This window comes from Zalophus californianus, chromosome 3, assembly GCF_009762305.2.
Source record: "Zalophus californianus isolate mZalCal1 chromosome 3, mZalCal1.pri.v2, whole genome shotgun sequence".
Taxonomy (NCBI): domain Eukaryota; kingdom Metazoa; phylum Chordata; class Mammalia; order Carnivora; family Otariidae; genus Zalophus; species Zalophus californianus.
The window spans coordinates 879,879-907,714 of NC_045597.1; the positions used below are offsets into that span (position 1 = coordinate 879,879).

At 50.8% G+C, this 27,836-nt stretch overlaps 1 protein-coding gene across 2 annotated transcripts; it reads left to right on the plus strand.

Moving 5' to 3' along the window:
- Positions 1 to 34: 34 nt before the first annotated feature.
- Positions 35 to 23,794, plus strand: PCID2 (PCI domain containing 2). Of its 2 annotated transcripts, XM_027590544.2 has the most exons (14): positions 35 to 378; positions 8,205 to 8,294; positions 9,850 to 9,923; positions 11,522 to 11,587; positions 12,484 to 12,525; positions 13,961 to 14,015; positions 16,778 to 16,881; positions 19,046 to 19,121; positions 19,705 to 19,846; positions 21,027 to 21,127; positions 21,972 to 22,045; positions 22,178 to 22,303; positions 22,901 to 23,024; positions 23,295 to 23,794. In XM_027590544.2, the coding sequence occupies exons 1-14, from the start codon at positions 343 to 345 to the stop codon at positions 23,382 to 23,384; spliced, it is 1,200 nt and encodes a 399-aa protein (XP_027446345.1). In that variant the 5' UTR covers positions 35 to 342; the 3' UTR covers positions 23,385 to 23,794. The 2 variants fall into 2 exon arrangements, with proteins under 2 accessions (XP_027446345.1, XP_027446346.1); XM_027590545.2 differs by lacking the exon at positions 11,522 to 11,587 and having other exon boundaries at positions 12,481 to 12,525; positions 23,295 to 23,509.
- Positions 23,795 to 27,836: the final 4,042 nt, after the last annotated feature.

The window sequence follows — 27,836 nt, forward strand, 5'->3', positions numbered from 1 at the left end:
CCGGGCCGCCGCGCTCCGTGTGGAACTTGCAACGGTCGAGGGCGGGCGGCGGGGCGCAAGCCCGGTCAGCCCCGGGCGAGCCCGAGCCCCCAGGCGGCACGAAGGAGGCGTCCTCGCCGAGGGACGGCGGCGAACAGTGGCGCAGACACCAGCCTTTCTCAGCCTGGGCGCGCCGCCATGCCGGCCCGGGGCGCACGCTCCGGCGGACTCTTTCCGTCCGGAACCAGCGTGCGGGGAAGGCCAGGCGGGGGGGCGCGCGGGCCGGGACGGACTGTGGGCCGGAAGTGAAGCGGCTGCGGCCGGGCGCGCAGGCCCCGCCCACTTCCGTCGGCGGGAACGGCGATGGCGCACATCACCATCAACCAGTACCTGCAGCAGGTAACGCGCGCAGTCAGTGGGGTCTGGAGCGGGAGCCCGGCGGCGCTGGCGAGAACGCGTGGGCCGGGGCGAATCGGTTCGCCCCCTGTGCCCGAGCTCTTGGCCGCCAGAAGGAGAGCGAGGACGGCTGAGCAGGCGCCCCGACGGTGTTGCCCCCGGACCCGGGGTGCGCCGATGGGCGTTGGCCTCGAGAGGGACGCGCGGAGGGGTCCGAGCGGACCTGGGAGGCCCGTCAGCCGCGCTCCGTGGCGGGGGCTCAGCCGCTGACTCGGGAAGGACGCTGGGAGGGGGTGGAGGCAGCAGGTGGTCCGGCTGCGAGCGCTGGTCCAGCCGTCCCGTGGGGCCCGCCTCGTGTGCGCTTCTGGCAGTTTATAGCCTTCGGGAGATGTGTCTCCACGGGAATCCTGTCCGTACAGCCTATAAACGCCAGAGCCATACTTAAAGCGTGGGTGTTTACGGGTTCAAAACTGGCGTTCTTTCCACTAAACTATGCTAATTCCCACAACTAGAACCGTGCTGATCGGGAAAAGAGGGAGTGGATTTTTAAAATGTCTGGAGGAAGCATTCCCTGGGTGATTAAGAATGTATGGTTGAGGGTCTGGGAGGAGAATGAGCCCCAGGTTTCTAGCCAGGGCAACAGATGAGCAGAGCAAATTTGGAGGGAAAGTTTACAGACTCCGTTTTGGACATGTTGAGTTGGGGGTGTGTGTTGACAACCAGGTAAAGATCTTTAGGAGGCAGTTTGGAGATAGTCTGGCATGACTGGTGATGAGGGAGCGGAAGGCCAGCTGAGGACAGGCAGAAGCTGACACCCCACACCCCCCCCATGGGATATACCTGACATTCCTCAGGCACTCCTGGCTGCCCTAAAGGAAAAACAAGTAGTTAATTTATAGAGATTATAATTCTGCAAGTCATGAGTCTCCGTCAGTTTACAAATGTCTTAGCAATTTATAAAAACAAAGCATTCCTATCAATAACCTAGCTTCCAGAAGGGAATGTAGATACCATTAAATGCCCTTATAACCTACAGCCCATTGACAGATCCTTGAAGTGGGCAGAGTGTAATGTTTCTCCAGGAAGCCCCCAACTGTCTTCATGTTAATGCCTTGCTAGAGGGAAAAACAACCTTAACTTGACAATGGCAAGGCCTCCGGTATCCTGTGAGTCTTTTTTAACATAAAAAATCCTTTGGAACCTCCCTTTTCCTTACCCCCCCAACTCCCGAGTATATAATCAGCCACCCTTCACAACCCCAGCGCTTTCTGCCCACGCGTCCTGTCCCCATGCTTAACCACCTATTTGCACCAAAGACGTCTCAGGAATTCCTTCTTGGTCGTCGGCTCCGGACCTTACCCCACCAAACCTCACCTGTACTCTAAAACCCCATCGTTTGGTGTCCAAACGTGGGGCTTCCGAGTGTTTTCATCTGGACTCTGAGCCACGGTGCAAACTTGGTGGGTACTTTCTCTTCTCTTCCTTTACTCTCACTCCAGGGGCTTCAAGGAGTGTGGTCTTACTGGAACACTTTCATGTTGATTGCCCAAGCTGCATTCTTCTAGCCTGGGGCTACTCTACGGGGAGGAGAAAGTCTGCTTTTTGGCTGGAAGTTAGTACCCTGGCTGGGATGGTAATAAGACCCAGAAACTTGATGCTCTCTCTTTATTTCTGTCCTTATACGAAGTTGTCTGTCTTGGGCTTGGGACAGCCACCTAAGTCACCAGGACGGCTGCCAATCTTAAGACTCCTGTGTCAGGTTCCCCCCCCCCCCCCTTTTTTTAAGATATTTATTTATTTGACAGAGAGACAGCGAGAGAGGGAACACAAGCAAGGCGAGTGGGAGAGGGAGAAGCAGGCTTCCCACTGAGCAGGGAGCCCGATGCGGGGCTCCGTCCCAGGACCCTGAGATTATGACCTGAGCCGAAGGCAGATGCTTAACGACTGAGCCACCCAGGCGCCCCAGATTTCCTCCTCATTGATCTAAGGGGATCCCTTCCACATCCCTGGTCTAGCCGCTTCTGGCCGTGGGACCTCCACTCAGAGCCGGCCGAAACCAGTACCCAATGGAATTAAAACCCAACTTCCTAGGGAAGTTGGCTGTAAAGACCACATGTGTTGGAATGTCACTTAGACGATAATGGATTTCAGTCTTTACAGTTTTTAATCAATGTCCTCTACTAACTACTTAAATTATAAAATTGGGTAATTTCCCCTTGTAAAACTTTTCTAGTATTTTCCACGGGTTAAAAGTGGCAGGGTGATAACACAGCTCTCAGGGCTTAGGACTGCATGGCATGGATATTTTAGACCATTCGATAGCACCCATCTGTAGCCTAGGGTATGGGGAAGGGGAAATCGGCATCCCACTGGCGTCCATCCTACGGGGCCTTTTATGGCAGGAATGCCTTCAGGGGAAGGCAGGGTGGTGACCAAAAGCGGTTTCTCATTTGAGGGACGCCTCTGGTCGCTTTTGACACCTGGAACCGCTGACCTGTCCTGCGTGGGACGCCGCCCAGGAGTCGGGGGGTTGGTAATGGACCTTCTTTACTTTTCTGAGCACAGGGCCTCGGTAGGCTTCTTCCCGAGGACTCTCCCTTAGGGTGCCTTTTTAACCCACTGGAAACAATTTGGATTGCAAAATTTGGGAAAGGACTGATCTGTAACACTGCATGGCCTCAGGAGATCTGTCAGTTAGATCTCTTTTGCAGGAAACAGGATTGTAATCTCTATAAGTTAACTATTTGTTTTTCCTTTAGGGCAGCCAGGAATGCCTGAGGAATGTCAGGTATACCCCATGGGGTGGGGGGGTTGTGGGGTGTCAGCTTCTGCTTTGTCCTCAGCTGGCCTTCTGCTCCCTCATCATCTACGTTCTCAGAGGGGTCTTATTTGATGAAGTAGTTGGGGGTGATGGGAGGAATAACCACTAGTGCTTGTTGAACTCTTAACTAAGAACCAACCACTGTCATGTACAGTGGCTCGTTATTACCACTTGTCCTGGGAGGTGGGTCCGTTGCAAGCCCCATTTTACAGAGAAGGTTCAGTGGTTTTCCAAGGTCCCTGGGCTAGTTAGTAGCACATTCGGACCAGGAGTTCTGGCCTTAGAGTCCGTGCCCTTAACACGAAGCTCACTGCCTCTGTTAGCCTAGGTTTCAGCCACCATTTCCTGTCCTAGTCAGAACCTACCTATTTCTCAGGTTCCAAAGTGTACTGTTTTTTGAATCTCGGTGACCTTCTCAGTTAGGACACATTCCGTATTTCATACTTCACAGCATCCTCAGCCAGCAGCTACCTGTGGACAAGTCATAGGTCTTTTGTTTCCCTTCTTTGTGATTGCTTCTTAAGTAGCTATCAGGTTGGCAGTTTGGTTTTATTCTGCTCACGAGTTTCTGAGTTCTCTTGTTGGTTTCTTGGATGCAGGCAGAACACATGCATTCGTGGGTCAGAGACCAAGGGTCTTGTAGCTCAGCTCAGCGCAGCTGGCAATGTGGGGTCAGCCTGCCGGTTTCCTTGGACCAGTGGGCCCAGAAGGGTGCCTGTACCTGCATCCAAGAGAGAAACGGAATTTGGGGAATCCATCCATTTTGTAGCAGGCGGTGAACAAGCCTGCTTTTTGCTTGGGATTAGGGAAGGGGGGAAGACATTGCTTTGTTTCTCAAAGTTATAAACAGCCCTGAACAGTGGCCCAAGTGAAGGAGCTAGCGGTCAGGGCCTTGTGGGGCCAGCACATCAGTTTGAGAGGCCCAAGGAGGACTGTCCTTCTAATGGTTGGCGGTAGCTGGGATGTTAGCGTTCAGCACCTCAACATGCCTCCAGTTTCATTTCTGTTTGGAGAGGACAGGTTGAGTTAATTTACCTTAACGGTTTCCCAAGTATTCTACTTTTAAAAATTGTATTTAGAGGGTGCCTGGGTGGCTCAGTTGGTTAAGCGACTGCCTTCGGCTCAGGTCATGATCCTGGAGTCCCGGGATCGAGTCCCGCATCGGGCTCCCTGCTCGGCGGGGAGTCTGCTTCTCCCTCTGACCCTCTTCCCTCTCGTGCTCTCTATCTCTCATTCTCTCTCTCTCAAATAAATAAAATCTTTAAAAAAAATAACATACAAAAATCCTTTAAAAATTGTATTTAGAACAAGATCAGTTTGCATGTGCAGTTGACCCTTGAACAATGTGGGGGTTGGGGCGCTGACCCCCCCCATGCAGTTGAAAATACACATACAACTTTTGGCTTACCAAAAACTTAACCGATAGCGTACTGTTGACCAATAACATAAACAGTGAATCAGCTTGTTTTTTGTGTTGTGTTCTATATTATGTTCTCACTACCGAGTTAGCTAGAGAAAAGGAAACGTTGTTAAGAAAATTGTGAGGAGAAAATGCATTTGTAGCGCTCTGTTGTAAAAAGTCTAGGTCAGACCTGCTAGTCAGGGGTCAGCTGTGCTTCTCCCCACAGCTGGAGCTGCTCCATATTACTGGAGTTTCTTTGAGGGCTGGTATTCTTTGTTTGGTGTCCTTTACTTCATTCTTCTGTCCATTCTACAAATTCTTATTTCAAATGGCAAGTTACTTTTTAAAAACTATCTACATTTAAAATTGTAATTTTCCTCCAAATTTTTATTGTGAAATTTTTCAAACCTGCAGAAAAGCTGAAAGGAGAACATTGAAGATGTGGACACCCTCACCTGGTGCACCACGTTTCTGTGTCCTTCCCTCCGGGCACGCGTGCTTCTCTCCCCTGAACCATTTGAAAGGAGGTTGCTGCCACCGAGGCCCTTCCCATGGGCCTGAGGTTGTTCTGCCATCCGGCTGCGGAACATCATCTTCAGCACAGCCTAGAAATGTAGCGTCAGCGTTTTCTGCTAGCGCATTCAGACTCCACATCCACCCATGGTGCTGTTTGGAGCCTCCTTGTTACCTGCAGGGTCCAGTCAGATCACACTCCAAACATGGTGGTCTTGCTCTTTAGTCTTTCATCTAGAAGAGTCCTCTTGCCAGTTTCCGGGAGTGGATTTGTTTTATGACAATTAACTTTTTAAAAATGTCCAGGGCAGTGGACTCATGGCTGTGTCACCGTTTGCCTTTACTTGACTCTAGTGAACAGGTTTGGGCAAACCTGGCTAGTGTAGACGTTCTATAGCCTCTGGAGGCTTGCATTTGTGCTCTCAACTGCCCGCTCTGGCGTCCAGAGACCTTTTCCCATCGTATTGATTCATAATCTGTTGGACGGACTGTGAGAGCCTCTGAACATTCCACCCCACACCCTTTCCAAAGTGCTTTCAGCTTTTATTCGTGATCTTTTCCCAAGTGGGTTATTGCATGAGTGTTTGCCAAGTGGTGATTCTCTCACTCTGTGTTTGTTAGCTACTACTTCATCTGTTAAAAATGCTTTTCCCTGTGCTCCTTTTTAAAAAGTATCGTAGATTGTTGTTAATGCCAAGTTATAATCCAGAACCAGTAATAAGATTATTCTTATTCTTTCTGAAGCTCAGCTTGTCCCAGATTTGGCCACTACGAGCTCCTTCAGACTGGTTTCTGGGGCTTTTTGATATGTCTTCCTTGAGATCTGCTTTGCTTTCTGGCACAGTAATGTCCATGCCAAGCTCACGGACTTCTTTCCCTATTCCAGCACTGGCCCAGACCTTTCTCCAGGGAGCTCTAGTTCTTCTTAGTGGTAGTGGAGTTTGGGAAATGAATCTGAGTGCTGGGTGTGTTCATTGCCACTGCATGGGGTAGGGAGAGTCATTACTTCAAGGCCTTGTTAGCAGATGGAGCTAGTAAATGTATTTTTTTAAACATTTTTTTAAAAGATTTTATTTGACAGAGCGCGAGCACGAGCTGGGGGCGGGGGGAGGGAGAGGGAGAAGCAGACTCCCCTGCTGAGCAGGGAGCCCGATGTGGGGCTCCATCCCAGGACCCTGAGATCATGACCTGAGCCGAAGGCAGACGCTCCACCAACTGAGCCACCCAGGTGCCCTTGTATTTTTAAGAAATTACGTGTTCTGGGGGCACCTGGCTGGCTCAGTTTGGTGGAGTGTGCAACTCTTGATCTCGAGGTTGTGAGTTGAAGCCCCACGTTGGGTGTAGAGATGACTTAAAAAAAAAAATTACAAGTTCTAAGAGTAGATGAATTCCCCCCTCCCTGCAACCTCCATCTACCGCCTTAGAGCCAGGAGGTCACGAGGTGACCAGCAGTAGCCAGGAAAGAGAACTTTTTCCTGGGTGTGCCGAGAGCCAGCTGCACCTGATGAGGTCTGCAGTCTGGACCAGGCCCCAGGGACACCACGGGGATGTTGCCACGGGGCTCCCCTGGAGTCCCCCCACAGGGTCCACCAGGGGCTGCTTACATGGGAAGGCCGCGGCGTACTAACAGCCACTAAAACAGGTGACCAGGTGGCTGTGGCCCTAGCGTCCCCTGAGCTGTGTATCAGTTCTTTGAGATTTGTCCATGGTCTGTTGTCTCTTTTCTTTGGTGCCTGCTGTGACAGTTTTGGTGGCCTTTATCAGCTTCCTTGAGGTAAGGGCACCGATGGGATCAGTACTTTCCTCACACAACTCTACACAAATATCTTTTCTTTCTTGTTGTAAGGTAGACCGTAGACATGGGATTGCTGGCTTCTGTGGTTTTATTGGGCAGTTGAGTGCCAGATTCTTGATCACGTCAGTTGTCTTAGGTGAGATGGTGTAAACTTTCCCAGCCGATGCCCTAAGGGGTACAAGAGTCCAGGAGCTGGATCCATTTTGCCTGGATGTAGGGTTACTGCACTGGGGGGAGAGCAGGTGCGTGCCCTCCCTCGCAGGCTGATCCAGCCACTTCTCACCTGCAATGTGGGGGAGCTCCAGTCGCTTTCTGTTGTTGGTCGTGGCTAGTCCAGCCTCCCCTGCCACGCTTACCGCTTCTGGGGGTGCATCTCGTGACTGGGAAGTGATGTGAGCGCCTGCCATGGGTGTGCGGTCTGCACCTTCTTCATGTCGTCCCTGGCTGGAGTCTCATGTGGGCATAAAATTGACAGAGCTAATCCCACTGTAGATGAATCATGCTGTGTGTGCAACTTTCTCTGTGTTTGTTTTCCTCTGCCCGTTCGGATTTCTAAGTGCTTGTTTGGTAAATAAAATCTTCAAACCTCATTTGGTTTTCTAGTTACAGAGGTCTGCCGCAGCACAGGCCCCCAGGACGGAAATCTGTAAAAGCCTCCTGAACGCCCAGCCTGCACCCCAAGGGCCCAGGGACAGGCACTTCTTCCTGTGCTCCCATGTCATACGCAGTTTTTCTTTTCCTTCCAGATTGAGTTAGGCACTTTCCTGTGACTTTGGGTTTGTCTTTTTGTTTTGTTTGGGGTTTTGCATGTGTGTGTTTGTTTTTGCTTAACAGTAAGCACATTGTGGACACCAGCACATCATCACCGCTGGATCGATCTACTTCCTGCTCGTGGCACCATCTGTTTAGCTTTGCCGTTCCCTGTTTCAGTTGATGTGCCGGTTGAGTGGAATGTGGCTTTTAAGCTCTTTTTTTCCCCATAAGCTTTATAAGTGAATTCTCAAGTGTCTGAACGACTGAGTAAAACTAAAATAACGTGCCTTCCTTAATCACCACTGGCTTACCCTGCTTGTTTGCTGTTTCTGACAGTATATCACCTGTTTCTTTGCCGCCGAAAGATCTCATTTTGAAACGTTCCTCTTGTTTGCTGCTGCCGAGAGCCCGGCGTGTTCTGTCGTTGTTGTGGCTCCTCCAGAATCAGGAGGATGGATTTTCAAGGCGTACGACATGTTGTTTAGGTTCTGTGAGGACAAAACGGTTTGTTTTCTATTCAGCTTATCTCTTTTCAAATGTTTCAGGTCTATGAAGCCATCGACAGCAGAGATGGGGCATCCTGTGCAGAGCTGGTGTCTTTCAAGCATCCTCACGTCGCCAACCCACGGCTCCAGGTGGGTGAAGGAGCTGTACCCACAGGTGCTCCCTAAGGAGAAGCTGAGAGTTTGAGTCAGATGGAAACTAATATTTCTGCTCTTTTGAAAATTTTTGAAAATTTTAACATTCATTTACTGTATGTCTGTAATTGCAGTTCATTTATTGAGCACGGTGTGTTTGATTCCAGGCTGAGGTGTGCATCTTATGCTCTGTAATAACTCCCAAGTGACCCTCTGAGCCCCAGAGACATGCACTGTGGAGCAAGGTCGTCTAAGGTCATCCAGCAGACAGGCAGTGGGCTAGGCTGTGCCCAGGCTGGTCTGTCCCCAAAGCCCACAAACGTGTCCTGTTATAAGTAAAGCTTAGTGGGGCTGGGCCGTGTCTGCTCATTCCTGTGCTGTCCGTGCCACGGACGCGTAGCTGGCTAGGTCAACGGAGATCTATAGCCTGCAAAGGCAGGGGTGTTTACCATCTGGCCTTTTATGGAAAGCATTTGCCAAACCCTGCTTTAAACTATAAGTGTCCTTGATTTAGCAGATAAATGATACGCAAGGCCTGTCTTCTATAGGAAGTATTCTTGGCATTTGGGGAAGTCCCATTTGCTCATTGGTTCCCTTTGTGATATTGGAATATGGTCCTGTTGGGGCAGTTTTTCTTTTGAAAGAAATAGGAGCTCTGTATATTGGAGACCATACTGGGCAGTGTACAGGCTGCACCTCAGACCAAATAAACCAGTTAGTGGAGTAGAAGCAGGCTCTTTTTAAAATTTAGGGTTCCTTGGGTGGCTGTCCTGTGTGACAGTGTTGAAAACCATTGCTCTAAGAGGCTCGCTGGCCAGACACTCCTCAGCTGGTGGCATGTGCCTGCCATTGTACCACTGCGGGTGGCTCTGTCCTCCCTCTGTGATCCAAGGCCAATCCCCATTGACCTTCTGAGCTGGCGTTCCATTCGCGGGTGGCCATTGTCTTAGTTATTTCACCAGGGACGGCGGATGGGGATTTTCCTGCTGCTGCCCTTTTCCTTCCCACACTTACACACATGGATATGCGTACATATTAGTGCATCAGGGACTCACAGACTTCTCTAATTCTCGGTTCTGTGTGACCCCTGTGGCTCTCTTATGGTCTAAAATTTGGCCATGGAGAGGGAAGAGGGCATTGGAAATAAATGTCAGCTAGCCTAGCCCAGGACATAGAGCAGGTGGCTCTGTCACCAGGAGGTGAGGAGGGGGATTCCTAACGTGGCGTCACCTCTCGCCGCGTTCCTTACGGAGCACACAGGAGCTGCTTCATAAACACTTCTTCACTGACTGGCTGCTGAATACTAAGGTCCACACAAAAGTGCCCTGAGTATTCTTTGGACTGCGGTAGGCAGAGCAGGTGTGTTTGGTGCCCCGTCACCCTATCCCCGGCCACGACACATATGTGTGAGATCACAAGTGCCAGGTGCCCACCCTTCCCCCTAACTGTAAAGTGTGTATTCTTTTGAAAGAGGTTCGTCTCAGTCTCTTTCTGCACATTGCATTCTTTTGCTGCCTTTTAATTTTATTTTTGTCATTTTCCTCTTATTTAGATGGCCTCCCCGGAAGAGAAGTGTCAGCAGGTTTTGGAACCCCCTTACGACGAAATGTTTGCTGCTCATTTAAGGTAACCCCCTGGGGAGGAAGAAAAATAAAGCAAATCTGGAAATTGCTGAATCGACTAGGGATTTTATTTAACATCATCTTAGGCTCAAGAGGCGCCTGGGTGGCGCATTCATTTGAGCCTCTGACTCTTGGTTTTGGCTCAGGTCATGAGATAGAGCCTCAAGGCAGGCTCTGCCCTCAGTGGGGAGTCTGCTCCCTCCCTTTCTGCCCCTCCCCCCACTCACATGCATACACTCTTTCTCTCTAAAATAAATAAATATAAATAAATAAAATCTTTTAAACAACACATCATCTTAGACTTGAAAAGATGGATAATTTGCTTTGAAAAGAAAAGTGCATTTGTTTTTTGGAGGGTTTTTCGGTACTTTTTTAATTTAAATTCAATTTAATTAACATATACTGTATTATTAGTTTTCAGAGGTAGAGTTCATTGATTCCTCAGTTGCATATAACACCCAGTGCTCCTTACCTCACAGGCCCTCCTTCATGCCCGTTTCCCAGGTACCCCATCCCCCCCCACCTCCCCTCCAGCAACCCTCAGTCTGTTTCCTGTGATTAAGAGCCTCTTACAGTTTACCTCCCTCTCTGACATCTTGTTTTAAGAAAAGCACATTTGTAATTTCAATTTGTTAAAGCCTATGAAAATTTTGTGAAGCTTAAAATCCTTTAAATTTTTTTTAAAGATCTTATTTATTTATTTGATAGCACAAGCACTGGGGGGGGCAGAGGGAGAAGCAGGCTTCCCACAGAGCAGGGTGGCGGCGGGGGTGGGGGGGTGGGGGGGTGGGGGGGTGGGGCGGTGGGGCTCGGGGCTTGGGATCATGACCTGAGCTGAAGGCTGACGCTCAACCGACTGAGCCGCCCAGACGCCCCTGAAATACTTTGAATTTTTAATAAACGTTTTTTTATTTGAAAGATCACGTATGCTTTTAAAAGTTACGGTGAACTGTGGTACAGGCCCTCCTCACGTTGGCTACGTAGCAGTTGTGTGTTGAGCGGGCACACGGCTCACCACTGCCTTCTGTTTCCGTGGAAATAGGCCTGTGCTTCACCTCTTCACCTTGCCGGCAACGGGGCTAGAGCTGCAGAGAGCACATGAAAGACTTGCTCTTCAGGGACGTCTCATGTCTGCTGTTTTCCCTGTTGGAGGGCGGGGCTGGGCAAAGCTGGATGTCCCGAAGCACGAGGCATTGGCTCGCCCTCCTGCCTGTGCCCCTCCCGGGCTTCCTTCTCTGGAGAAGTCGGGGTGCCACTGGTCTCCTGGTAGTGTGAGGCTCCCTGCCATCTCCTTTCCGTAGGTGCAGCGGGAGGGCCGTGGTCGGCCGTGACCAGTGCCTGGCACCGAGAACCTGCTGCAAGTAGGGTCTCCTCCTGGGGCCAGAGAGCAGTGTCCCAGAGAGGCATGTGGGTTTCCTCTCCCCCCAGCCTGTTTCAATTCAGAGTCACCCGTGTGTTTCTTGTTCTCCTTCTAGTTCCTGTAGCCTTAGCAGGATAAACAGCGCGCTCGGGCGTTCTGGATGGAAGTGAGGGGTGGGGCATGTGGGGCTCGATTGCAGGTCCTGCTGCCTGTGTCCTCAGCCTGTGATGTTTCCCTCACAGATGCACTTACGCGGTGGGGAACCACGACTTCATCGAGGCGTACAAATGCCAGACTGTCATCGTCCAATATCTTTGTCGTTTGTGTAATGGTTTAAGATCTGGAGACATCAGGCCACTTTCCTTCATACTTTTAATTAGAAAGGAATTGAAACTAAACTTTAGGAAGAGAAACTCATTTAGCTATTTCATTCAGGTGCTTAAATGTATCCTGGGCCTTAAGACTGTCGTCCAGTTACCCGTTCAATGAGGAAGAACATGGGTGACGGTTAAGTGTTTTACTTAATTCTATTGTGAGTGGTGGTATTTCCTTTAAAGCATTAAGTATAGCTACAGGGACTAGTTAGTCCCTTTGGCAAAATACGAGAACGCGCCAGATTCCAGGCATAGACGGACAAGAGTGGACTCCACATGTCGTCACTGAAGTGTGGTCACTGAGACCTTCAGCCAGCCAGTGTCTGATTTAAGTCATCTAAGTGCTATGTCCTAGCTGAGGCCTCCGTCCTAGTGTTCTAGTATTTATGTGTAACTCTGGATTTTTAGTTGGCTTATTTTTTTAACGTTCTTGTTTAAGTATACAAAGGAGAAAGTTGGCTACTAACTAGTTTAGTCTCCCTTGAATTTAAGAATTCTGTAATCAAGGAAATAAACTTTATACTACAGATTCTAAAGCCTATTACATACGTGATTATCTGGGTTCAGAAAAACCAAATAAAATGTTTGAAGTTCCCAGTTAAGAAAATCTTACAATAGTCTCTTACTTTGGAGAATGTATGTGTAAAGCAAACATGTTTGCTGTACTAATACCTAATGATATTCAGATATTTGTAACTTCTACGTTTTTCCTTCCAGAACTTGCCCCTATGGTATATAATCTTCTAAACCTAAAATTCAGAATCCTCATAATTCTTCTTATCACTTGTAGCATTGCCTTAGATTTTGTATGTTGTTCCTTAATATAGTACATCATTCCTGCGTGCATTTCAAGCCCACAAAGAAGAAAACTGGTAAGTATGAACAGAAATAACTGGAAACTGGCAAATGGCAGGGTTTAGTTTTTGGGTTTTTTTTTTTTTTTTAGCAGAAGCTTTCTTTTTTTAATTTTTTTATATTTTATTTATTTATTCATGAGAGACAGAGGGAGAGAGAGGGGGGGGGAGAGAGAGAGAGAGAAGCAGGGGAGAAGCAGGCTCCCAAGGAGCAGGGAGCCCGATGTGGGACTCGATCCCAGGACCCCGGGATCATGACCTGAGCCGAAGGCAGACGCTTAACCATCTGAGCCACCCAGGCGCCCTTAGCAGAAGCTTTTTAAAACTTTAAGTAAATATGTGTTGTGTTTTCTATGTGGATATTTAACGTCATGTGTCGACATAGGATATTATCAACGCGGATACTGGAGTTTTAATGGTCAGTGTAAACTTTAAGTGGCGGACCAGCCAGATTGTTTGCAGTATGTTCACATGAATATAAAGCCTTGTTTTTATTTCAGACCTTCCATACCCCAAAATGTTTGTCAATTGTCAATGCTGAACTGACTTCTGATTTTAACTTGGATAAAAGGGCAGATCAGCTGCAGTTCACGTGGAGTGACTAGAGTGAATACGTGGTAATTGGGTTATTTTAAGTTCCTTGACAAAGTGATTCTTATTTTATGATTTATTAACTGTAGGTAAATACTGAAATTTTATGTTTTCTAAAATAACTGAAGGCTTGGGCGCCTGGGTGGCTCAATTGGTTAAGCGACTGCCTTTGGCTCAGGTCATGATCCTGGAGTCCCGGGATCGAGTCCCGCATCGGGCTCCCTGCTCAGCAGGGAGTCTGCTTCTCCCTCTGACCCTCTTCCCTCTCGTGCTCTCTATCTCTCATTCTCTCTCTCAAATAAATAAATAAAATCTTAAAAAAAAAAAACTTAAAAAAAATAAAATAACTGAAGGCTTGCAAATACATTTTGCTAAAAAAACAAAGTCAAATACCTTCTTTAAGTGAAGATTTGTCTTATACATAAAAGCATTTCCACCAGCTAAATTAAAAAAAAAATCCTTTTATGACATTTTGTCTATTACTTTTTCTGGGTCCTGTTAGAAGGTCTTACTAAACCACATCTTGCTTTAATGGAGCTGCTTGGAGAGTGGTTGAAGGGAAGGAGAAGGTCCTGAATAGCGTGAGGAGGTGCCGTCTGGGGCTGAGGACCCTGGACGCACCAGGATCTGGGCTTCTGGGGAGGGTCTGGGGCAGTGGGTGAGGAACACTTCAGTATCTGTGCTGGTCAGGAAGCCCCGGCGCCGCAGCCTGCCCTGCCCTGACGGGGGATGAGGAAGGCGGCAGGAGCCTCCGGGTTCCTGGAGGGGTGGTGGCCCCGTGGATGGAGGTAGCTCTGGGTATCGGGAACAGAATCTTGGACCTCATGGCCTCTTCCAACGTACTTGCTTTTCTGCCCTGCAGGGCTCTGCCTGTTATGTATGCTGTAGCACTTGACCTTCGGATATTTGCCAATAACGTAAGTTTAGTTCTTGTCACTGTTCTTTTAAAACTCAAACTCAGTTTCTATCTTTTGCTTAATTTCATGTCATTCTTCCAAAAGTTTTGAGGGTTAGGATGTAGGTTAGCATGTTCCTGATGTAGAGAGCGAAAGGGCAGGAGGTAGTTGGACTAACTGGGTTGGTGGGTTTTCATGCCCCAACGTGGGTGTAGAGGGAGTTTTTGTGTGTGTGTTAACCAGTTATGGCAGGTGGCAAATTTTTTTAAGGGGGCGAGGCAGTAACACGAGCAGTTCTGCATTCTCCTGTACTGTTAAGATGTGGCTGTCCCCTGTCTTGAAGAATCCCACCCTAATGTAGATGCAGGCAGCAGCTAGGGGTCTCTCTCTGGTGTGAGGAGGTCGGTTTGCCCTTTGGGGTCAGCATAAGGCAGTTTTGTAGCAGCAGTTTTGAACTAACACACCTTTATGGTTTTAAAAATTATAACTTCCCATTCCAAACAAGATGGAGTAGGTACAGTTTTCCTTTCCATCCTGCTGAGAATTCTGAAGCCAGCATGGCTTGCAGACCAGCAAGTGGTGGTCTCCTGCATTTGCTTCTTGCTTCCTGTCCTGGACTGGGTCCCAGAGGAGCCTCAGATACAGGAAGGCCGACAGGCAGAGATGAGGAGGCCCCAAGGAGAGCAGGAGGGAGGTTCTGGACAGACTTCTTCAGCAGTCCCTGCCACAGTCCCCCAAACTGTGCCAGTCCCCAGCCCTTCAGCAAAGCCCTCGGGGAGTCGGACCCAGACAAGCCGGCGGCAGCTCCCCACCAGCATAGCATCTGCTGCTAATGCAAGATAAACAGGATCCACGTGACCTCATACCCCAAATATCACTTAACGGAGAATCTCAGCCTGTGAAGAGACGATCCACAAACACCGGATGTTGGAATTCCCTGACTTGCTCGCACCTCGGCCATCCTAAATAAGTCTCAGGGAAAGTCACGAACATGCTTGAAACAAACGAAAACATAGATGGTCTCAGCAAAGAAATAGAAGATGTAAAGAAGAACTGATGGAAATTTCTAGAACCGAAAAATATAACTTAAATGCAAATTAGGCTCCAAAGAGCTTTGTTTATATATCTATTTGTATTTACCGTATTAAAATTTTTTAACTGGGATTTAAAAAAATTCATCTAAAATAACAAGCCTTTTATGTGGTCACATAAGTGACATTTTAAGTGAAAAATAACTATATTTTCCAGATGAACAAGATGTGCTGAGAAGAGTGCTGGATTTTTACATTTTAATCTTACAGAAGCCACCTGACCCCGTGTCCTTCTGCAGGCACGGTGTTGCTGCTTGAATATATGAAGAGGGTCTGGCCTCACACAGGTGTAGATGGAAAGGAGAGGAGTATTTTAATAGCCTTTCAAATAATTGTGGATACTCTTTTTCCTGTATAGCAAAAAGCTCCAAGAGGTAGCTGTTAAGGGTTAGTTACCGTGTGTCCTCCGAAGCTTAGCATTGAGCATTTTTGCTGTTGTACTGGAATCCGCTGGTGTATCCTGGTCTCTGGATGGACTGTGTGCTCTCGTGTGATCTTGTCGCATCAGACGTTGATCATTTGGAAAGTTTTGGTTCACCGAGTTACAGAGGGATTCCAAATGTGGGCGTGTTTCATTGTTTAAAAAAAAAAACCCAAACCAAAAAAACTCCCATTTGTTAATGTCTCTAGTGACCTTACCTGAAAAGTTTTGGAGTAATGAAATGCTGCCACTTTCATGGTGGTTGATAACAAGTTACCCAAAATTCTGATTTTTTTTTTCTTTTTTTTGAAAGCACAGATGTCATTGGCCACAAATACTGTCAGGTGTTTGCTTGGAGTTGATGGGTTGTGTTTCACTTTCGAGCAAACGGTCCTTCAGATACCCTCGCCTGGACCGCCTTGCTCGTCTGTTAGTCGCTGGTCCTGCACACTAGCTGGCAACTCCAGCAGCTTCCCAAGTGCTTTTCCTGGAGAAAACCATACTGTCATTTCATTACAAAGAATGTTAAAATATTTGTATATTCAAGAGCCAAGACTTAGGATTTACTGTGTCGTCAGGGACAGTTTGAAGTGAACTTGGTGTTAGTGGTTGACTGCAGGACTGCGTGGGGTGATGTTAGGGACATAGTGTTGCCGCTTCAGTTTGGTGTTGCTGGAGAGGCCCCCACGTTTTCACCTACCAGAGTGCTCGCATTGTCATTGCAAATGACAGTACAGTAAAGGGACAAATAATGGCTGTTGGTGTTGTCGCGAAAATAGTTTTGACTGCATGGATCACGTGCATGTGTTTTGAAGGCTCCCAGGGGTTCGTAGACCGTACTTTGAGAACCTGTGTTAGGGGGTGTGAGCGGGAGCCAACAGGTCCCAGGAACAAGGGGAGAGTCAAACCTGGTGATGACTTTGGTGTCTGTCGGAAGTGTGTGTTTTGGGATTTTGACTGGCTGTAGGTGGGGGCAGAGCGTGAGCCCATAAGGAAAGGCTTCTGGGGGGCACAGGACTCCGTGCCCCAGACCCAGAGAACAGGCTGACTTACTAGTTTGAATTGGTGGAAGAGAGCTGATTTGTGTAAGAGTCAGGTTACGCTATTGATTTCTCAATTTTTAACAACGGTAACATCAATTAGAAGATCACCAGAGCCACTTGGGACTCTGACCCTCAGCTGTAGCCATTTTTGGTCCTAGCAGCAGCGGTGGTTTCTTTTTCACTCAGGAATCGAGAGGAAATTAAACGGGACTGTTTGTGTTCTATCAGGCAGACCAGCAGTTGGTAAAGAAAGGGAAGAGCAAAGTCGGGGACATGCTGGAAAAAGCAGCTGAGCTGCTGATGAGCTGCTTCCGCGTCTGCGCCAGTGACACGTGAGTACGGCTGTGGAGGCGGGCGTGCCGGTGGGTGACGCTTGTGTTCCTCCCGCCTGCGTGCGGACCCCATGGTCGTCGTCCCGATTTGCTTAGCTAGTCTGCTGCTGGGTCCAGGAAGTGAGAGAGAGAGAAGGTGGTGTGTGACGTTTGCCTGGCACGGTGTTTCTGCAGCACTTTCCTCTTGCCCCTGGGTCCGTTCTGCACCTGGTCTGAGCCCTGTCCGCGGGAACGCGCCCAGCTGCTGGTGCTGAGTGCAGGTGTGCGGACGCTCGATTCTCCAGCCGTCTTTACTTTGTCTTCCTTCCTGTGCGCTAGGTGGAGAATTCTAGGTAGACCGCTTTTTCTGCTAGCGCTCTGGCCGCACCGCCTCCTCACTGTGTCTCCCGCCGTGTGACTCCATGCTCCCCTTTGTTAGGGTTCGTCCAGCTTCTTGGATCTCTGCACCGATGTGTTCTGTTAGAGCCTTCCGAGGGTGATTGCTACGTCCTTCCTCCCGCTCCCTTTTGTCTGCGTTCTGTCTCCTTTGAGACGCCAGGCTCACATATGTTAGATGTGTGTCCTGCCACGGACACGGGTGCCCTGCGTTCCCCTCTTGAGCCGTACGTGTTTATTGTGGGGTAACTGGCTTTCTTGATGTGACACCCAAACACAGTAACCTAAGAAAAAGTAGATAAACCAGACTTCATCAAAATTAAAAACTGTATGTTCCAAATGATGCCATCCAACAAGTGAAAAACAACCATAGAATGGGGAAAATGTTGGCAAATAATGTAGCTGACAGTAACCTGTATCCAGAATGTGTGAAGATAAGTAATCTGATTTATGTGGGCAAAGGCCCCGGATAGACATTTCTACAAAGAAGATAGACAAACGGCCAGTAAACCCACAAACAGATGCTCAACATTCTTAAGCAAGGAAGCGCAAATAAAAACCACAGCAGGCCTCACTTCACACCCAGCAGCGTGCCAAGCGTGCAGGGGGCTGCAGTGGGCTGGGCCTCAGAGAGACCCCTCAGGGGTTGCTTCCTGAGTGTCTCCAGAAGAGACCGGTCACCGGTGTTAGAATGTTTGGTTTGTTTTCTACCCTCGGAGGCAGACAGTGTTAATCATCCCCGTGTTGATTGGAGGTCACGGCGCCAGTGAGCGACAAGAGTCCTAGAGGGGCCGGCCGCTATCATGGAACAGGACTTTGTTTTTAAACGCTGACCGCGGTTCTACACTGAATATTCGTATATGGAAGGGATCTTAGGGATGGTCTTGGGGAGGGTTTCTTTGTCCCCGGCTTGTGAGCAGCCTGTGGTTCCATACTGGCGTGTTTATTTCATATGCTTTGATCCCATGCCCTGGGATTTTGAGTGTGCAGGCGGCCTGCCGCTGGCCCCCCTCTCCGGTGCCCTGTCTGTGGGCGTGCAAGCTGCCCCTGAGAAGAACCACTGCAGGGTGCAGATACGTGGCAGGCTCCACTGTGCATTGTGTTGCAGCATTGTGTCGTGAAGATCCTCGAGCATCTGACCGTGTGGACAGAATTGCACAGGGAACACCTGTAGACTCACCACGTGCACCTTTGGCGTTTACTGTACATGCCGCATGCTGTCCAGTCACGTGTCTTTCCTTCTGTGCATCTAGCAGTTTTCTTTCTTCTAAAGGTTATGCGTCCATCAGAGACTTCCCTAAATGCCACACTTCTCCTTTGTAGTTGGAGGTAACGTTTACTGGCAGTGATTCACACGGATATTGACTGTATTTTGACGTGTGTGTGTGCGTGTGTGACCCAACCCTTCCTGAGGCCGCGGACATTGTCATCACGCTGTCCCCTTCCCAGGCGGACCCTCACCACGGTTCCAGTCTCCCGTTGGTGACCGCGTGCGCTGCGTCTTGCTCCACGTTGTCGTGTGTTTCCGAGTTCGTCTTGTCCTCCGGATGAGCGAGCACACGTCCCGTTGAAAATAACAGATGGGTTGCCGATGAGGCAGTCGGCGGCGGCCCACGTGCATAGTGGTGTCGTCTGTTGTAGCTGGTAGTTCAGCCTCTGCTTGGGCTGCTTATTCCATGGGCATGGCTTGAGCTGTGGGGTTTTATCTCGAGGTATTAATTTTGTTTAGGTGTGTGTGTGTGATTTATAAACATTGACGTGTAACTTAAAAAGAATTGTTTTCCTGTAGTCGGGCCGGCATCGAGGACTCTAAGAAGTGGGGGATGCTGTTCCTGGTGAACCAGCTATTCAAGATTTACTTTAAGGTGTGATTCCATGTGGGCGCCTTAAATACTCTGTGGGCCTTTCCGTTCTCCCTGACTCCCTGAATGCCGTCTCCGTGCCAGCCTCCCTGGCATCGCCGGGAGGTGATCCTCACCTGGCCGTATCCAGTCGAGTCTGTTGAGCACCTGCTAGGTGCAGGGACTGTCCTGTTTCAGCCTCCACCCCACGAGGGGAGCCCTGCATCTCCCGGGGAAAGCAAGGCGCCAGTGCCCTGAGCGGGTGGGATTTAATGTGAGGGGTATGACCCCAGGCCTTCCACCCGCTGCTGTAACAATTAGCTACGGAGTAGGTGGTGGGTGGATGGGTCAGGAGGTCCTTCCTGCTGCACGAGGTTGTCCAGGTGAGGGGCGGCCCTGCGGGGCACCAGCAGCTGGTGCCTGGCCCCTCTGGGTGTCATCTGCACCACGCGGCATGTGTTTTAGTGTTTCTTACTAACACTTATTAATCAGTTTTGATGATGTAATTGGCATTGTAATTCCCAGAGGAGGCAAATACTTAGTAAAGTGGAAGCTTTTGTTTGTCCTGCTTGTTTTGTTGAATAATACTTGGAACGGGTTGTTCCAGATCAACAAGCTGCACCTGTGCAAGCCCCTCATCAGAGCCATCGACAGCTCGAACCTGAAAGATGACTACAGCACCGCCCAGAGGGTGACATTCAGGTACTACGTCGGGCGCAAGGCCATGTTCGACAGCGACTTCAAGCAAGGTTGGTTGTTAATCTTTATTTCTCGTGTTTTAAAAGACACGATCCTGAGCAACGTCCGAGAACGCTCACTGCCTCTTAGTAGCACGTAAGGTGGCAAGCGGGGGGGACCCCTATCCTGCGTGTGCACATTTGTTTGTTGATGCTGGCGCCTTTCTCGTGGGAGTGATTCAGCACCACTGTTCTTCTCTGGCATGTGCCTTCGTGGCGGCCCAGGGTCTGGGACAGGGAGCCCAGGCAGCCCCCGGCTCAGCCACCGGTGTCTGTGTTAGACACCCCAGGGGCTGCCAGAGTGGAGGGCCGCTGCGTGGCGTGGTGCTCGGGCCCTGCTCATGCAGGCAGTGCTCTCCAGAAACCACGGTGCAGGGATTGTCTGTGCTGACTTCTCAAGGACACAAAGCCAGGTTTTTTCTTTTCAACTTTAAGATTAGCTGACACGCGGTTTTTCCTTACGGTCTCCTGGGCCGTACTGGGACCAGACTTTGTAAGCCCGCATCCTTAGCAGCTGTGTGCACGCGAGGCACCGGGCCTGGAACGGCTTCGCTTACCCTGTGTTCCTGGCCGGGGATTCTCCGACAGCGGAAGTGACCACGCTGCGGGGGGGGTGCCCTGGTTTCTCTTCGATGGGCTTGTGCAGACCAACCTCATTTTCTTTCACAGAAGTTTTAATAGACCCACGGCTTTTGAACAAGGGCTGTCCTCGGTGGTTCTCCTGGCTTTTTTTTTTTTCCTTAGAATAGAAAGCCCAAGAATAGAAGCTTTTTTTTTTTTTAAAGATTTTATTTATTTTACAGAGAGAGACACAGTGAGAGAGAGAACACAAACGGGGAGTGGGAGAGAGAGAAGCAGGCTTCCCGCGGAGCAGGGAGCCCGATGTGGGGCTTGGTCCCAGGACCCTGGGATCATGACCCGAGCCAAAGGCAGACGCTTAATGACTGAGCCACCCAGGCGCCCCAAGAATAGAAGCTTTTAATTTATATTCTTTTGAAGTTTCTCAAGTTTGGTGTTGATAATGTTTTTCCTCCAGACTCATTTGAATACAGCAATACAGCGAGAAATGATTGATTACTATTAGTGGTAGGAATTGATGGTTCCTGAGACAGCAGCGTTTCACGGGATGCAGTGGTGGGATGCGGTGCGGACGGGGGCCACTGAGTGCATGTGGTGTGACTTGTATCTACAGCGGAGGAGTACCTGTCCTTTGCCTTCGAGCACTGCCACCGCTCAAGTCAGAAGAACAAAAGGATGATTCTCATATATTTGCTTCCGGTAAAAATGCTGCTGGTAAGTGATTCTACTCCGCTCTTCGAGGTCTCGGTGCTCATTGAAGAGGTTGATACAGTTTTAAAAATGTAGCAGGTGTTGTGTAGCTACATAGAGCCGCCTGTGAACACACCCCAGAAATGGATAGGGGAGGGTAAGCTGCTTGGTGTGTGGCCTGAACCATTTATCTCCACGGCTGACACTTTCTCTTAAAAGTATCTGCCTCAGAAGTTCAACGTATGCAAGATAAAATAAATGTATATTACTTCTGTTGCTCCTAAAAACGTAATTTAATAGAAACAGATTAAGCGAGAAAGAAAAACGTTGTGCCAGCCTCTCTTTAGGTAGGTATCTTATTTAGTCACCCAAAGTTAATTTGATACTTGAAATGACAATTAGCAAGTTAATTGACTAAAACTTCCTCAAAGTGATAGAGCTTCCTTTCCTCCCACTTAAAATTTTTAAAAAATTATCAGAGCAGTACACACGGTTCAAACTTGAATAGCTCAGGGTAGCTTGTAAGGGAAAAGCAACAAGTCGTACCTTTATCCCCGCGTCTGAGCCTGCTTCCCAGAAACAACCAGTTGTAAATGGCTCAGCCGATTCTTCTGGAAGGCGTTTCCGAGTTTCCAGCCCTTACACCGGCCTGTCTTCCGCCATGTCTTCCCCCTTGGATATGAGCCGTGAGGGGCCAGGCCGGGTGCCCCTGGGGCTCTGGCTGCCAGACCCGCATTGGTTTGTCAGCTGCTTCTGAAGAAATAGGTTGCAGGTTTTTAAGATGTGACTTCCTGATAGGGATTTTATCACAGGTAATTCTGTTAACAAAGAAAGGCTCTTACTCTGGGAAATGGGCAATCTGTCTCAGGGTCACATGCCGACCATCGAGCTGTTGAGGAAGTATCATCTCATGCAGTTTGCCGAAGTGACCAAAGCCGTCAGGTATCGTGTCCTTTTCCATTGGGGGCTTTCAGACGCAGAATTCATCATCAGAAGTCTCACACGTGTTGTGCGAGGGCTGGTCCTGGGCTTTGGTTTTCCTGACTGTGTGTGCACATTTCTCCCCACACCCAGTGAGGGCAACCTTCTGCTCTTGAACGAGGCCTTGACGAAGCACGAGACCTTCTTTATTCGCTGTGGCATTTTCCTTATCCTTGAAAAACTGAAGATCATCACCTACAGGAATCTTTTCAAGAAAGTGTGAGCTAAGTGTTTTCTTTTTAGTAAGTTTAAGTTCTCAGTGTGACTCAGCCCCCGCACTGTGAAGGGCGATGACCCCCTGAGACGGGGTGTGCACCCTTGTGGACGAGGCCCCAGCACTGCCCTGAGCTTGTGCAGGTGCAGTCAGACCTCCAGGCCCGCCCACGGCCGCCAGCTCCATGCACCCCAGCACCACGCGGGCACGCCTCAGTCAGGTGTCCCGCGTTCTGTCCCGCAAATGGGACAGGTGCTGTGTCCTTTATTCATAACCGACTAAGCCAGCCCTGCCACTCCTGTTTGTCAGAAAGTTGAATTCTGCATCCGTCCCTTTTCCCAGCTGTGGGTAGTCTGTCCAGAATAGTGAGGGCCATGCGTCCTCGAATCCATAGGGTGTGGTTCGTGGTAAGGGGTGTCCTGATCACAGAGACGTCAGAATGTGGGATCACGTGCTTCTTGGACTCTGAGATGAATATGGGGAGATGGAGACACACCTGTGCTGGGGTCCTGTTTTCCCTCCTGACTCGGGATGCCTTTTCGGCCTTTGGAGTGCTTGAGTCCCGTCAGTAACCCGCGTGGCCCTGTGCTTGCCCCTCCCAGGTATCTGCTGCTCAGAACACACCAGTTGTCTCTAGATGCCTTCCTGGTCGCCTTGAAGTTCATGCAGGTGGAAGACGTGGACATCGATGAGGTCCAGTGCATCCTGGCCAACCTGATCTACATGGTGAGACGCCCCCCAGCCGGCCGGGTCTGGAGCCAGAGGCTCTCATGTAGTGGCTGGAAAGCCGTTGGTGTTTGTTAGAACTCCTGTTATCCCGGGAAGTGACCAGGCTTTGAGGGGCCGTGGGTGGGCGGACATCGTCTGTATGTCCCTGTTTGCGCAGCGTCTCTGCATTTCTCCGTTGTGTTTGGAGCAGACCGCTGACACCCAGGGCTGAGGAGGGGTGAGCCAGCCAACAGGCTTGTTGTGACCCCGGCCGTCTCTCTCCCCCAGGGTCACATCAAAGGCTACATATCACATCAGCATCAGAAGTTAGTTGTTAGCAAGCAGAACCCATTCCCCCCACTGTCAACAGTGTGTTGACTGTGCGCACGCCCCGAGGACAGGACAGCCGTGTCTCCTCTAGCTTTTGTCTGCATGGATGGACTCGGTCCTGTGTCAAAAGACGGTATTGTCTGCAGCCAGACTCGGGCTCGTTTGCCAGCGCACACGACTCCTGGAAACCTCTGTGGTCGCTCACAAGTAACATCCGCCATGCGGACAGCTGGAGCTCCCTCTTGAGAAAACGGGCACGTTCGTTCCCATTGGAGCTGGGAAAGCGTCCGTGGGGGGTTCCGGCTCACTGTTCATAAAAGCGTCTTCCTTAATTTTTATAACTTTTTCTGTAAAACATTCTGAATTTTTACAGGTGGTATATTCTTTATTTTATCTTAACATTTTCATTTGTTAAATTAGAACACTGTACACCATTAAAATGCTTGGTTAACTAAAAGGCTTCTTTTTATTAAATGAATTTACTTTGATAATTTTCCACATTTTACAGCCTGCCGTTTTCAGAGTGTGCACATTTCCTCTGTTTATGCAACACTTAACTAAAGAAGAAAGCGATCTGGGCTGTTGTGGCTTTATCTCTGCAGCCTCCTCATACCCGGGAGCCACTTCCGCGGTTGCGCAGAGAAGCTGCCCTTGAGGACGTGGGTTCCTGCTCCACGCTGCCCGACAGGCCACCCCCGGGCATGCTGGCAGGAGGCCCGCAACCTGTTTGCTGGCGCACCTGCATGAGCTCAGGGCTTGGGGGAGGTGACACCAGCTGGCCTGCAGGGCTGGTGACCACTGGAGGCGCGTTGGCACTGAGCTCGGGCTCCCAGTTCCAGTGCAGGTGGGCCTCACCAGCGGTTGCTCCCGCCTCCTCACAGCCTGGAGCAGGTTCCAAGAACAAGTGTCCCAAAGGGCCCAGCCAGCCTCCCACATCACACTCTGTCACCTGCTGTAGGCACGTCCACATTCCAGCTGAGGGACGTATGTGCCCTGGAGTGCGTGTGCGGAGCGTGTGCGGCGGATTTATGATCGCCAGGTTCTTGACCTCAGGACAGTGTGGCCTCCGGGCGGGCACAGGATCACCGTGTGCTGGGGCTCCCTCGGGGGCTGGGACCCTGCCGTCCCATTCTCCGGGGCACCATTCTCTCATGACGGGCGTGAGGAAGGGTGAGCTTGTGCTGCTTCCCAGGGTTGCCCTGCAGCCTAGTGTAGACCTGCGTGCTCCTTCGAGCCGTGAGTAGTGACCCCGAGAGTCCGGGGTTGGCTGGTACTGCCACGGAGGAAACAGACTTCGGGTTTGGTGCCTTTGTTTGGACTCAGCCTGTGTGCACAGTGGCGCCCTTCACGTTCGTGGGCGCAGAGCATTCGCGCCTGCGGTTGGTCCACGTGCAGCCAGGGGAGCAGGTCTTGGCTCTGCCCAGCGGGAGGCGGTCTGGCCCTTGTGGAAGTCCCCTTTTCTCGAGTTGTGCCCGCCTGGTCTCTAGAACCCTTCCAGTAAGTTCTGTGGGGAGAGGGGGTCAGGGCTCTGGTTTACTGGTGCCCTGGGTCACAGCTGCAGGCCACACCGGCGGCATGTGAGGCCTCTACTCAGCAAAGCCAGGCTCGAGTGGGAACAGTGCCGTGGCGCTCGCCACGTGAGCACCGTGCGCCCCGTTCGCCGGTGTCTGCAGCACAGCTGTTGGAAGCCGTGCCTCCTGACCTTACAGTAGTTTGAAAACCATGCAGCCCCGCTGCCCAGACTTAAATTCACTCCCCTTCTCTCACCCTCCCCTGTCGCCTGCATCCATGAGCCGGGTCTTTTCCGGGAAATGGGCCGGCACGTGTGCGGATTGGCCCCAGAATGTTTCATTCTGGGGTTAGGTATCAGAAATGGAGAACGTTCGTGGTGTGTTTAAGAATCGTAACACTCAGGGCCCCTGCTGGCTCAGTTGGTGGAGCGAGTGCCTCCTGATCTAGGGGTTGTGAGTTCGAGCCCCACAGAGAGTGCAGAGATTGCTTAAGTAAGTAAGTTTAAAGAAAAAAAAAAGAATCAACATTTAAACTCTCTGTATTTCACTCAAAAGAATATTTCAATCAACACTTCTAATCCTTAAACGAGTCCTCCCTCCCGCAGGCCGTGGCGGTGCGTCTGTGCGAAAAGTGGCCGTGGCCCCTGGCCGTGCACCTGTGCGTAGAGCCGGTCCTCGCTCGTCCGGGAACAGCTGTGCCGGTTCCTTAAGGAAGAGTTAGCGGGCACTCAGATGTACGCGGCCCTTGCACCCACTTGCTCTCGCTGGGGCCTGTGTGGTGCGCTCCGAGGGCAGGACGGTCTGGGGCCGACCGCGCTTCCGTGTCTGCTCGTGTGAGCCACGTGTCCACAAAGACGGTGGACGGTGACTGCGGGTCTGCGCTCTCCAGCTTGGTCTCAGTCCTCCTTGGGAGAAGCTGCTATTCCTCCCTTTAGAGACAGAGGTAACCGTGAGGCTGACGGCCCACCGAGGGCCTGCGGGCAGCTTCCGGAGCAGAGCGGACCGCCACAGCCGTGAACCGGGGGCTCCTGGACCCGGTGGGAGTTGGCACCGGGCACAGCCTGTGGGAGGCCCACTGCCTCCTGACCTCTCGTGCTCCTGAGCCTTCCTCTACAGCACCTCCAGCCCGTATTCCCCTCGGTCTAGTGGCCTGCAGGCCCCCGCCTCCATGCCCTGGGTGGCTGTGGCGTGGCCATGGGGGTTTGGAGAAGCAGCCCCGCTGAACAGGAGCTTCCCCGCTGTCCTTGGCTCTGCAGGCGGAGGACGGTTTGCGCTCTGCCCCAGAGCTATCAGGGAAGTGGCCCGTTTGGCTAAGACCTTGGGCGCGCAGGGAGGCGTGGTGGGACGGGAAGCTAGAGGCTGGCAGGTACTTGCTGAGCCCCCTCCGTGCGCCAGAGTCTGGCCGGGTGCTGGGGGTTGAGCAGGAAGCCGGGCCTGGAGGGCCGGCCGTGTGGGGCCAGGACCTCACCAGTCATTCCACACAACGAACCAGCCTTCCAGGCAGAGTGCAAGTCAGGGAGCCGCAGAGAAGCCATCTGTCAGACACCAGGAGAACCAGGTGCCACGGCGGCCAGGCCAGCGTGAAGCCGCTTTCCCACCGAGCTGTGAAGGCTGGATCTGCGTCAGCTCAGGAGCCGGAAGGGTGGGACGTGGGAGCATCGCAGACGGAGGTAAAGGACGGCAGGGGGCAGCCTTGCAGTTTCTGGTCCTGGACGGGGGGGACGGGGGGGGCGGGGGGGGGGGGATGCAGGGGGGGGCAGCGCGGCTCCAGGACAGGAGCTGGAAATCAGGGTGTAGACAGAAGGGCCAGGTCGCAGCTCCTGGAAAGCTGCTTAAAAGATGACTGTGTGGCCCTTGGCTGTTTCTTTGTCCCTCCCTCCATCCTGCTGCCTGGGACACAGGTGTGATGGCTAGAGCTCTAAGTGCCATTTTGGGGTATGAGGATAAGGGCCACTTGATGGAAGACTGAGCAGCGATGGCTGCGGTCATGCTCACCTTTCTTTCGTTTTATTTTTTTTTTAAAGATTTTATTTGAGAGAATGAGATAGAGAGAGCATGAGACGGGGGAGGGTCCGAGGGAGAAGCAGACCTCCCGCTGAGCAGGGAGCCTGACGCGGGACTCGATCCCAGGACCCCGGGATCATGGCCTGAGCCGAAGGCAGTCGCTCCACCGACTGAGCCACCCCGGCGCCCCTCTTTCGTTTTATTCTTTTGCTCCTCCTGTTTCTTGTCGTTGTGCCAGCCACGTGATGCATTTACCAAAAGTGATATACAATGTTTGTCCACGTTCCACTTTACTGAGGGCATTTCTGGCTGCCCACCTGATCCACAGCCCTGCCAGAACTGCAGTCCCACGGACCCCCTTTGGTGGAAGGCCCTGTGACTGTTCCGTGTTGCGGAAGATTGTGTACCGTGCCGCAAACGGTCTGATGTCACGCGTGGGTCTCTTACAAACCACGCTGTCACTGGCACGACATGGTGAAGGTTCTGACCGCTGGAGGCACAGGACCCGCTTGGTGTTCCCCAGTCCTGCTACTTGCTGTGTGGAAGGTGCGCTTAACGGGGCCGTGCGGGAGAGACCGGCGCGTGCCCCAGGGGTCAGAAGAGCGTTCCAGCACCACATTTAAAACATCAAGAGAAGGAGGGGCGCCTGGGTGGCTCAGTCGGTTAAGCGGCTGCCTTCGGCTCAGGTCATGATCCTGGAGTCCTGGGATCGAGTCCCGCATCGGGCTCCCCGCTCAGTGGGGAGTCTGTTCTCCCTCTGACCCTCCCTCCTCTCGTGCTCTCTCTCTCTCTCTCTCATTCTTGCTCTCAAATAAATAAATAATCTTTAAAAAGACAAAAACAAAAATATCAGGAAGAAGTTAAAATAATTTTAATAATGTACTCATCTAACACAATAGACCCAAAATAGTATCATTTCAACATGCAGTTTGAAGATTATAAATTCGGGTTTACGTTCTTATTTCAGTGTGTGCGGGAGGGAGAG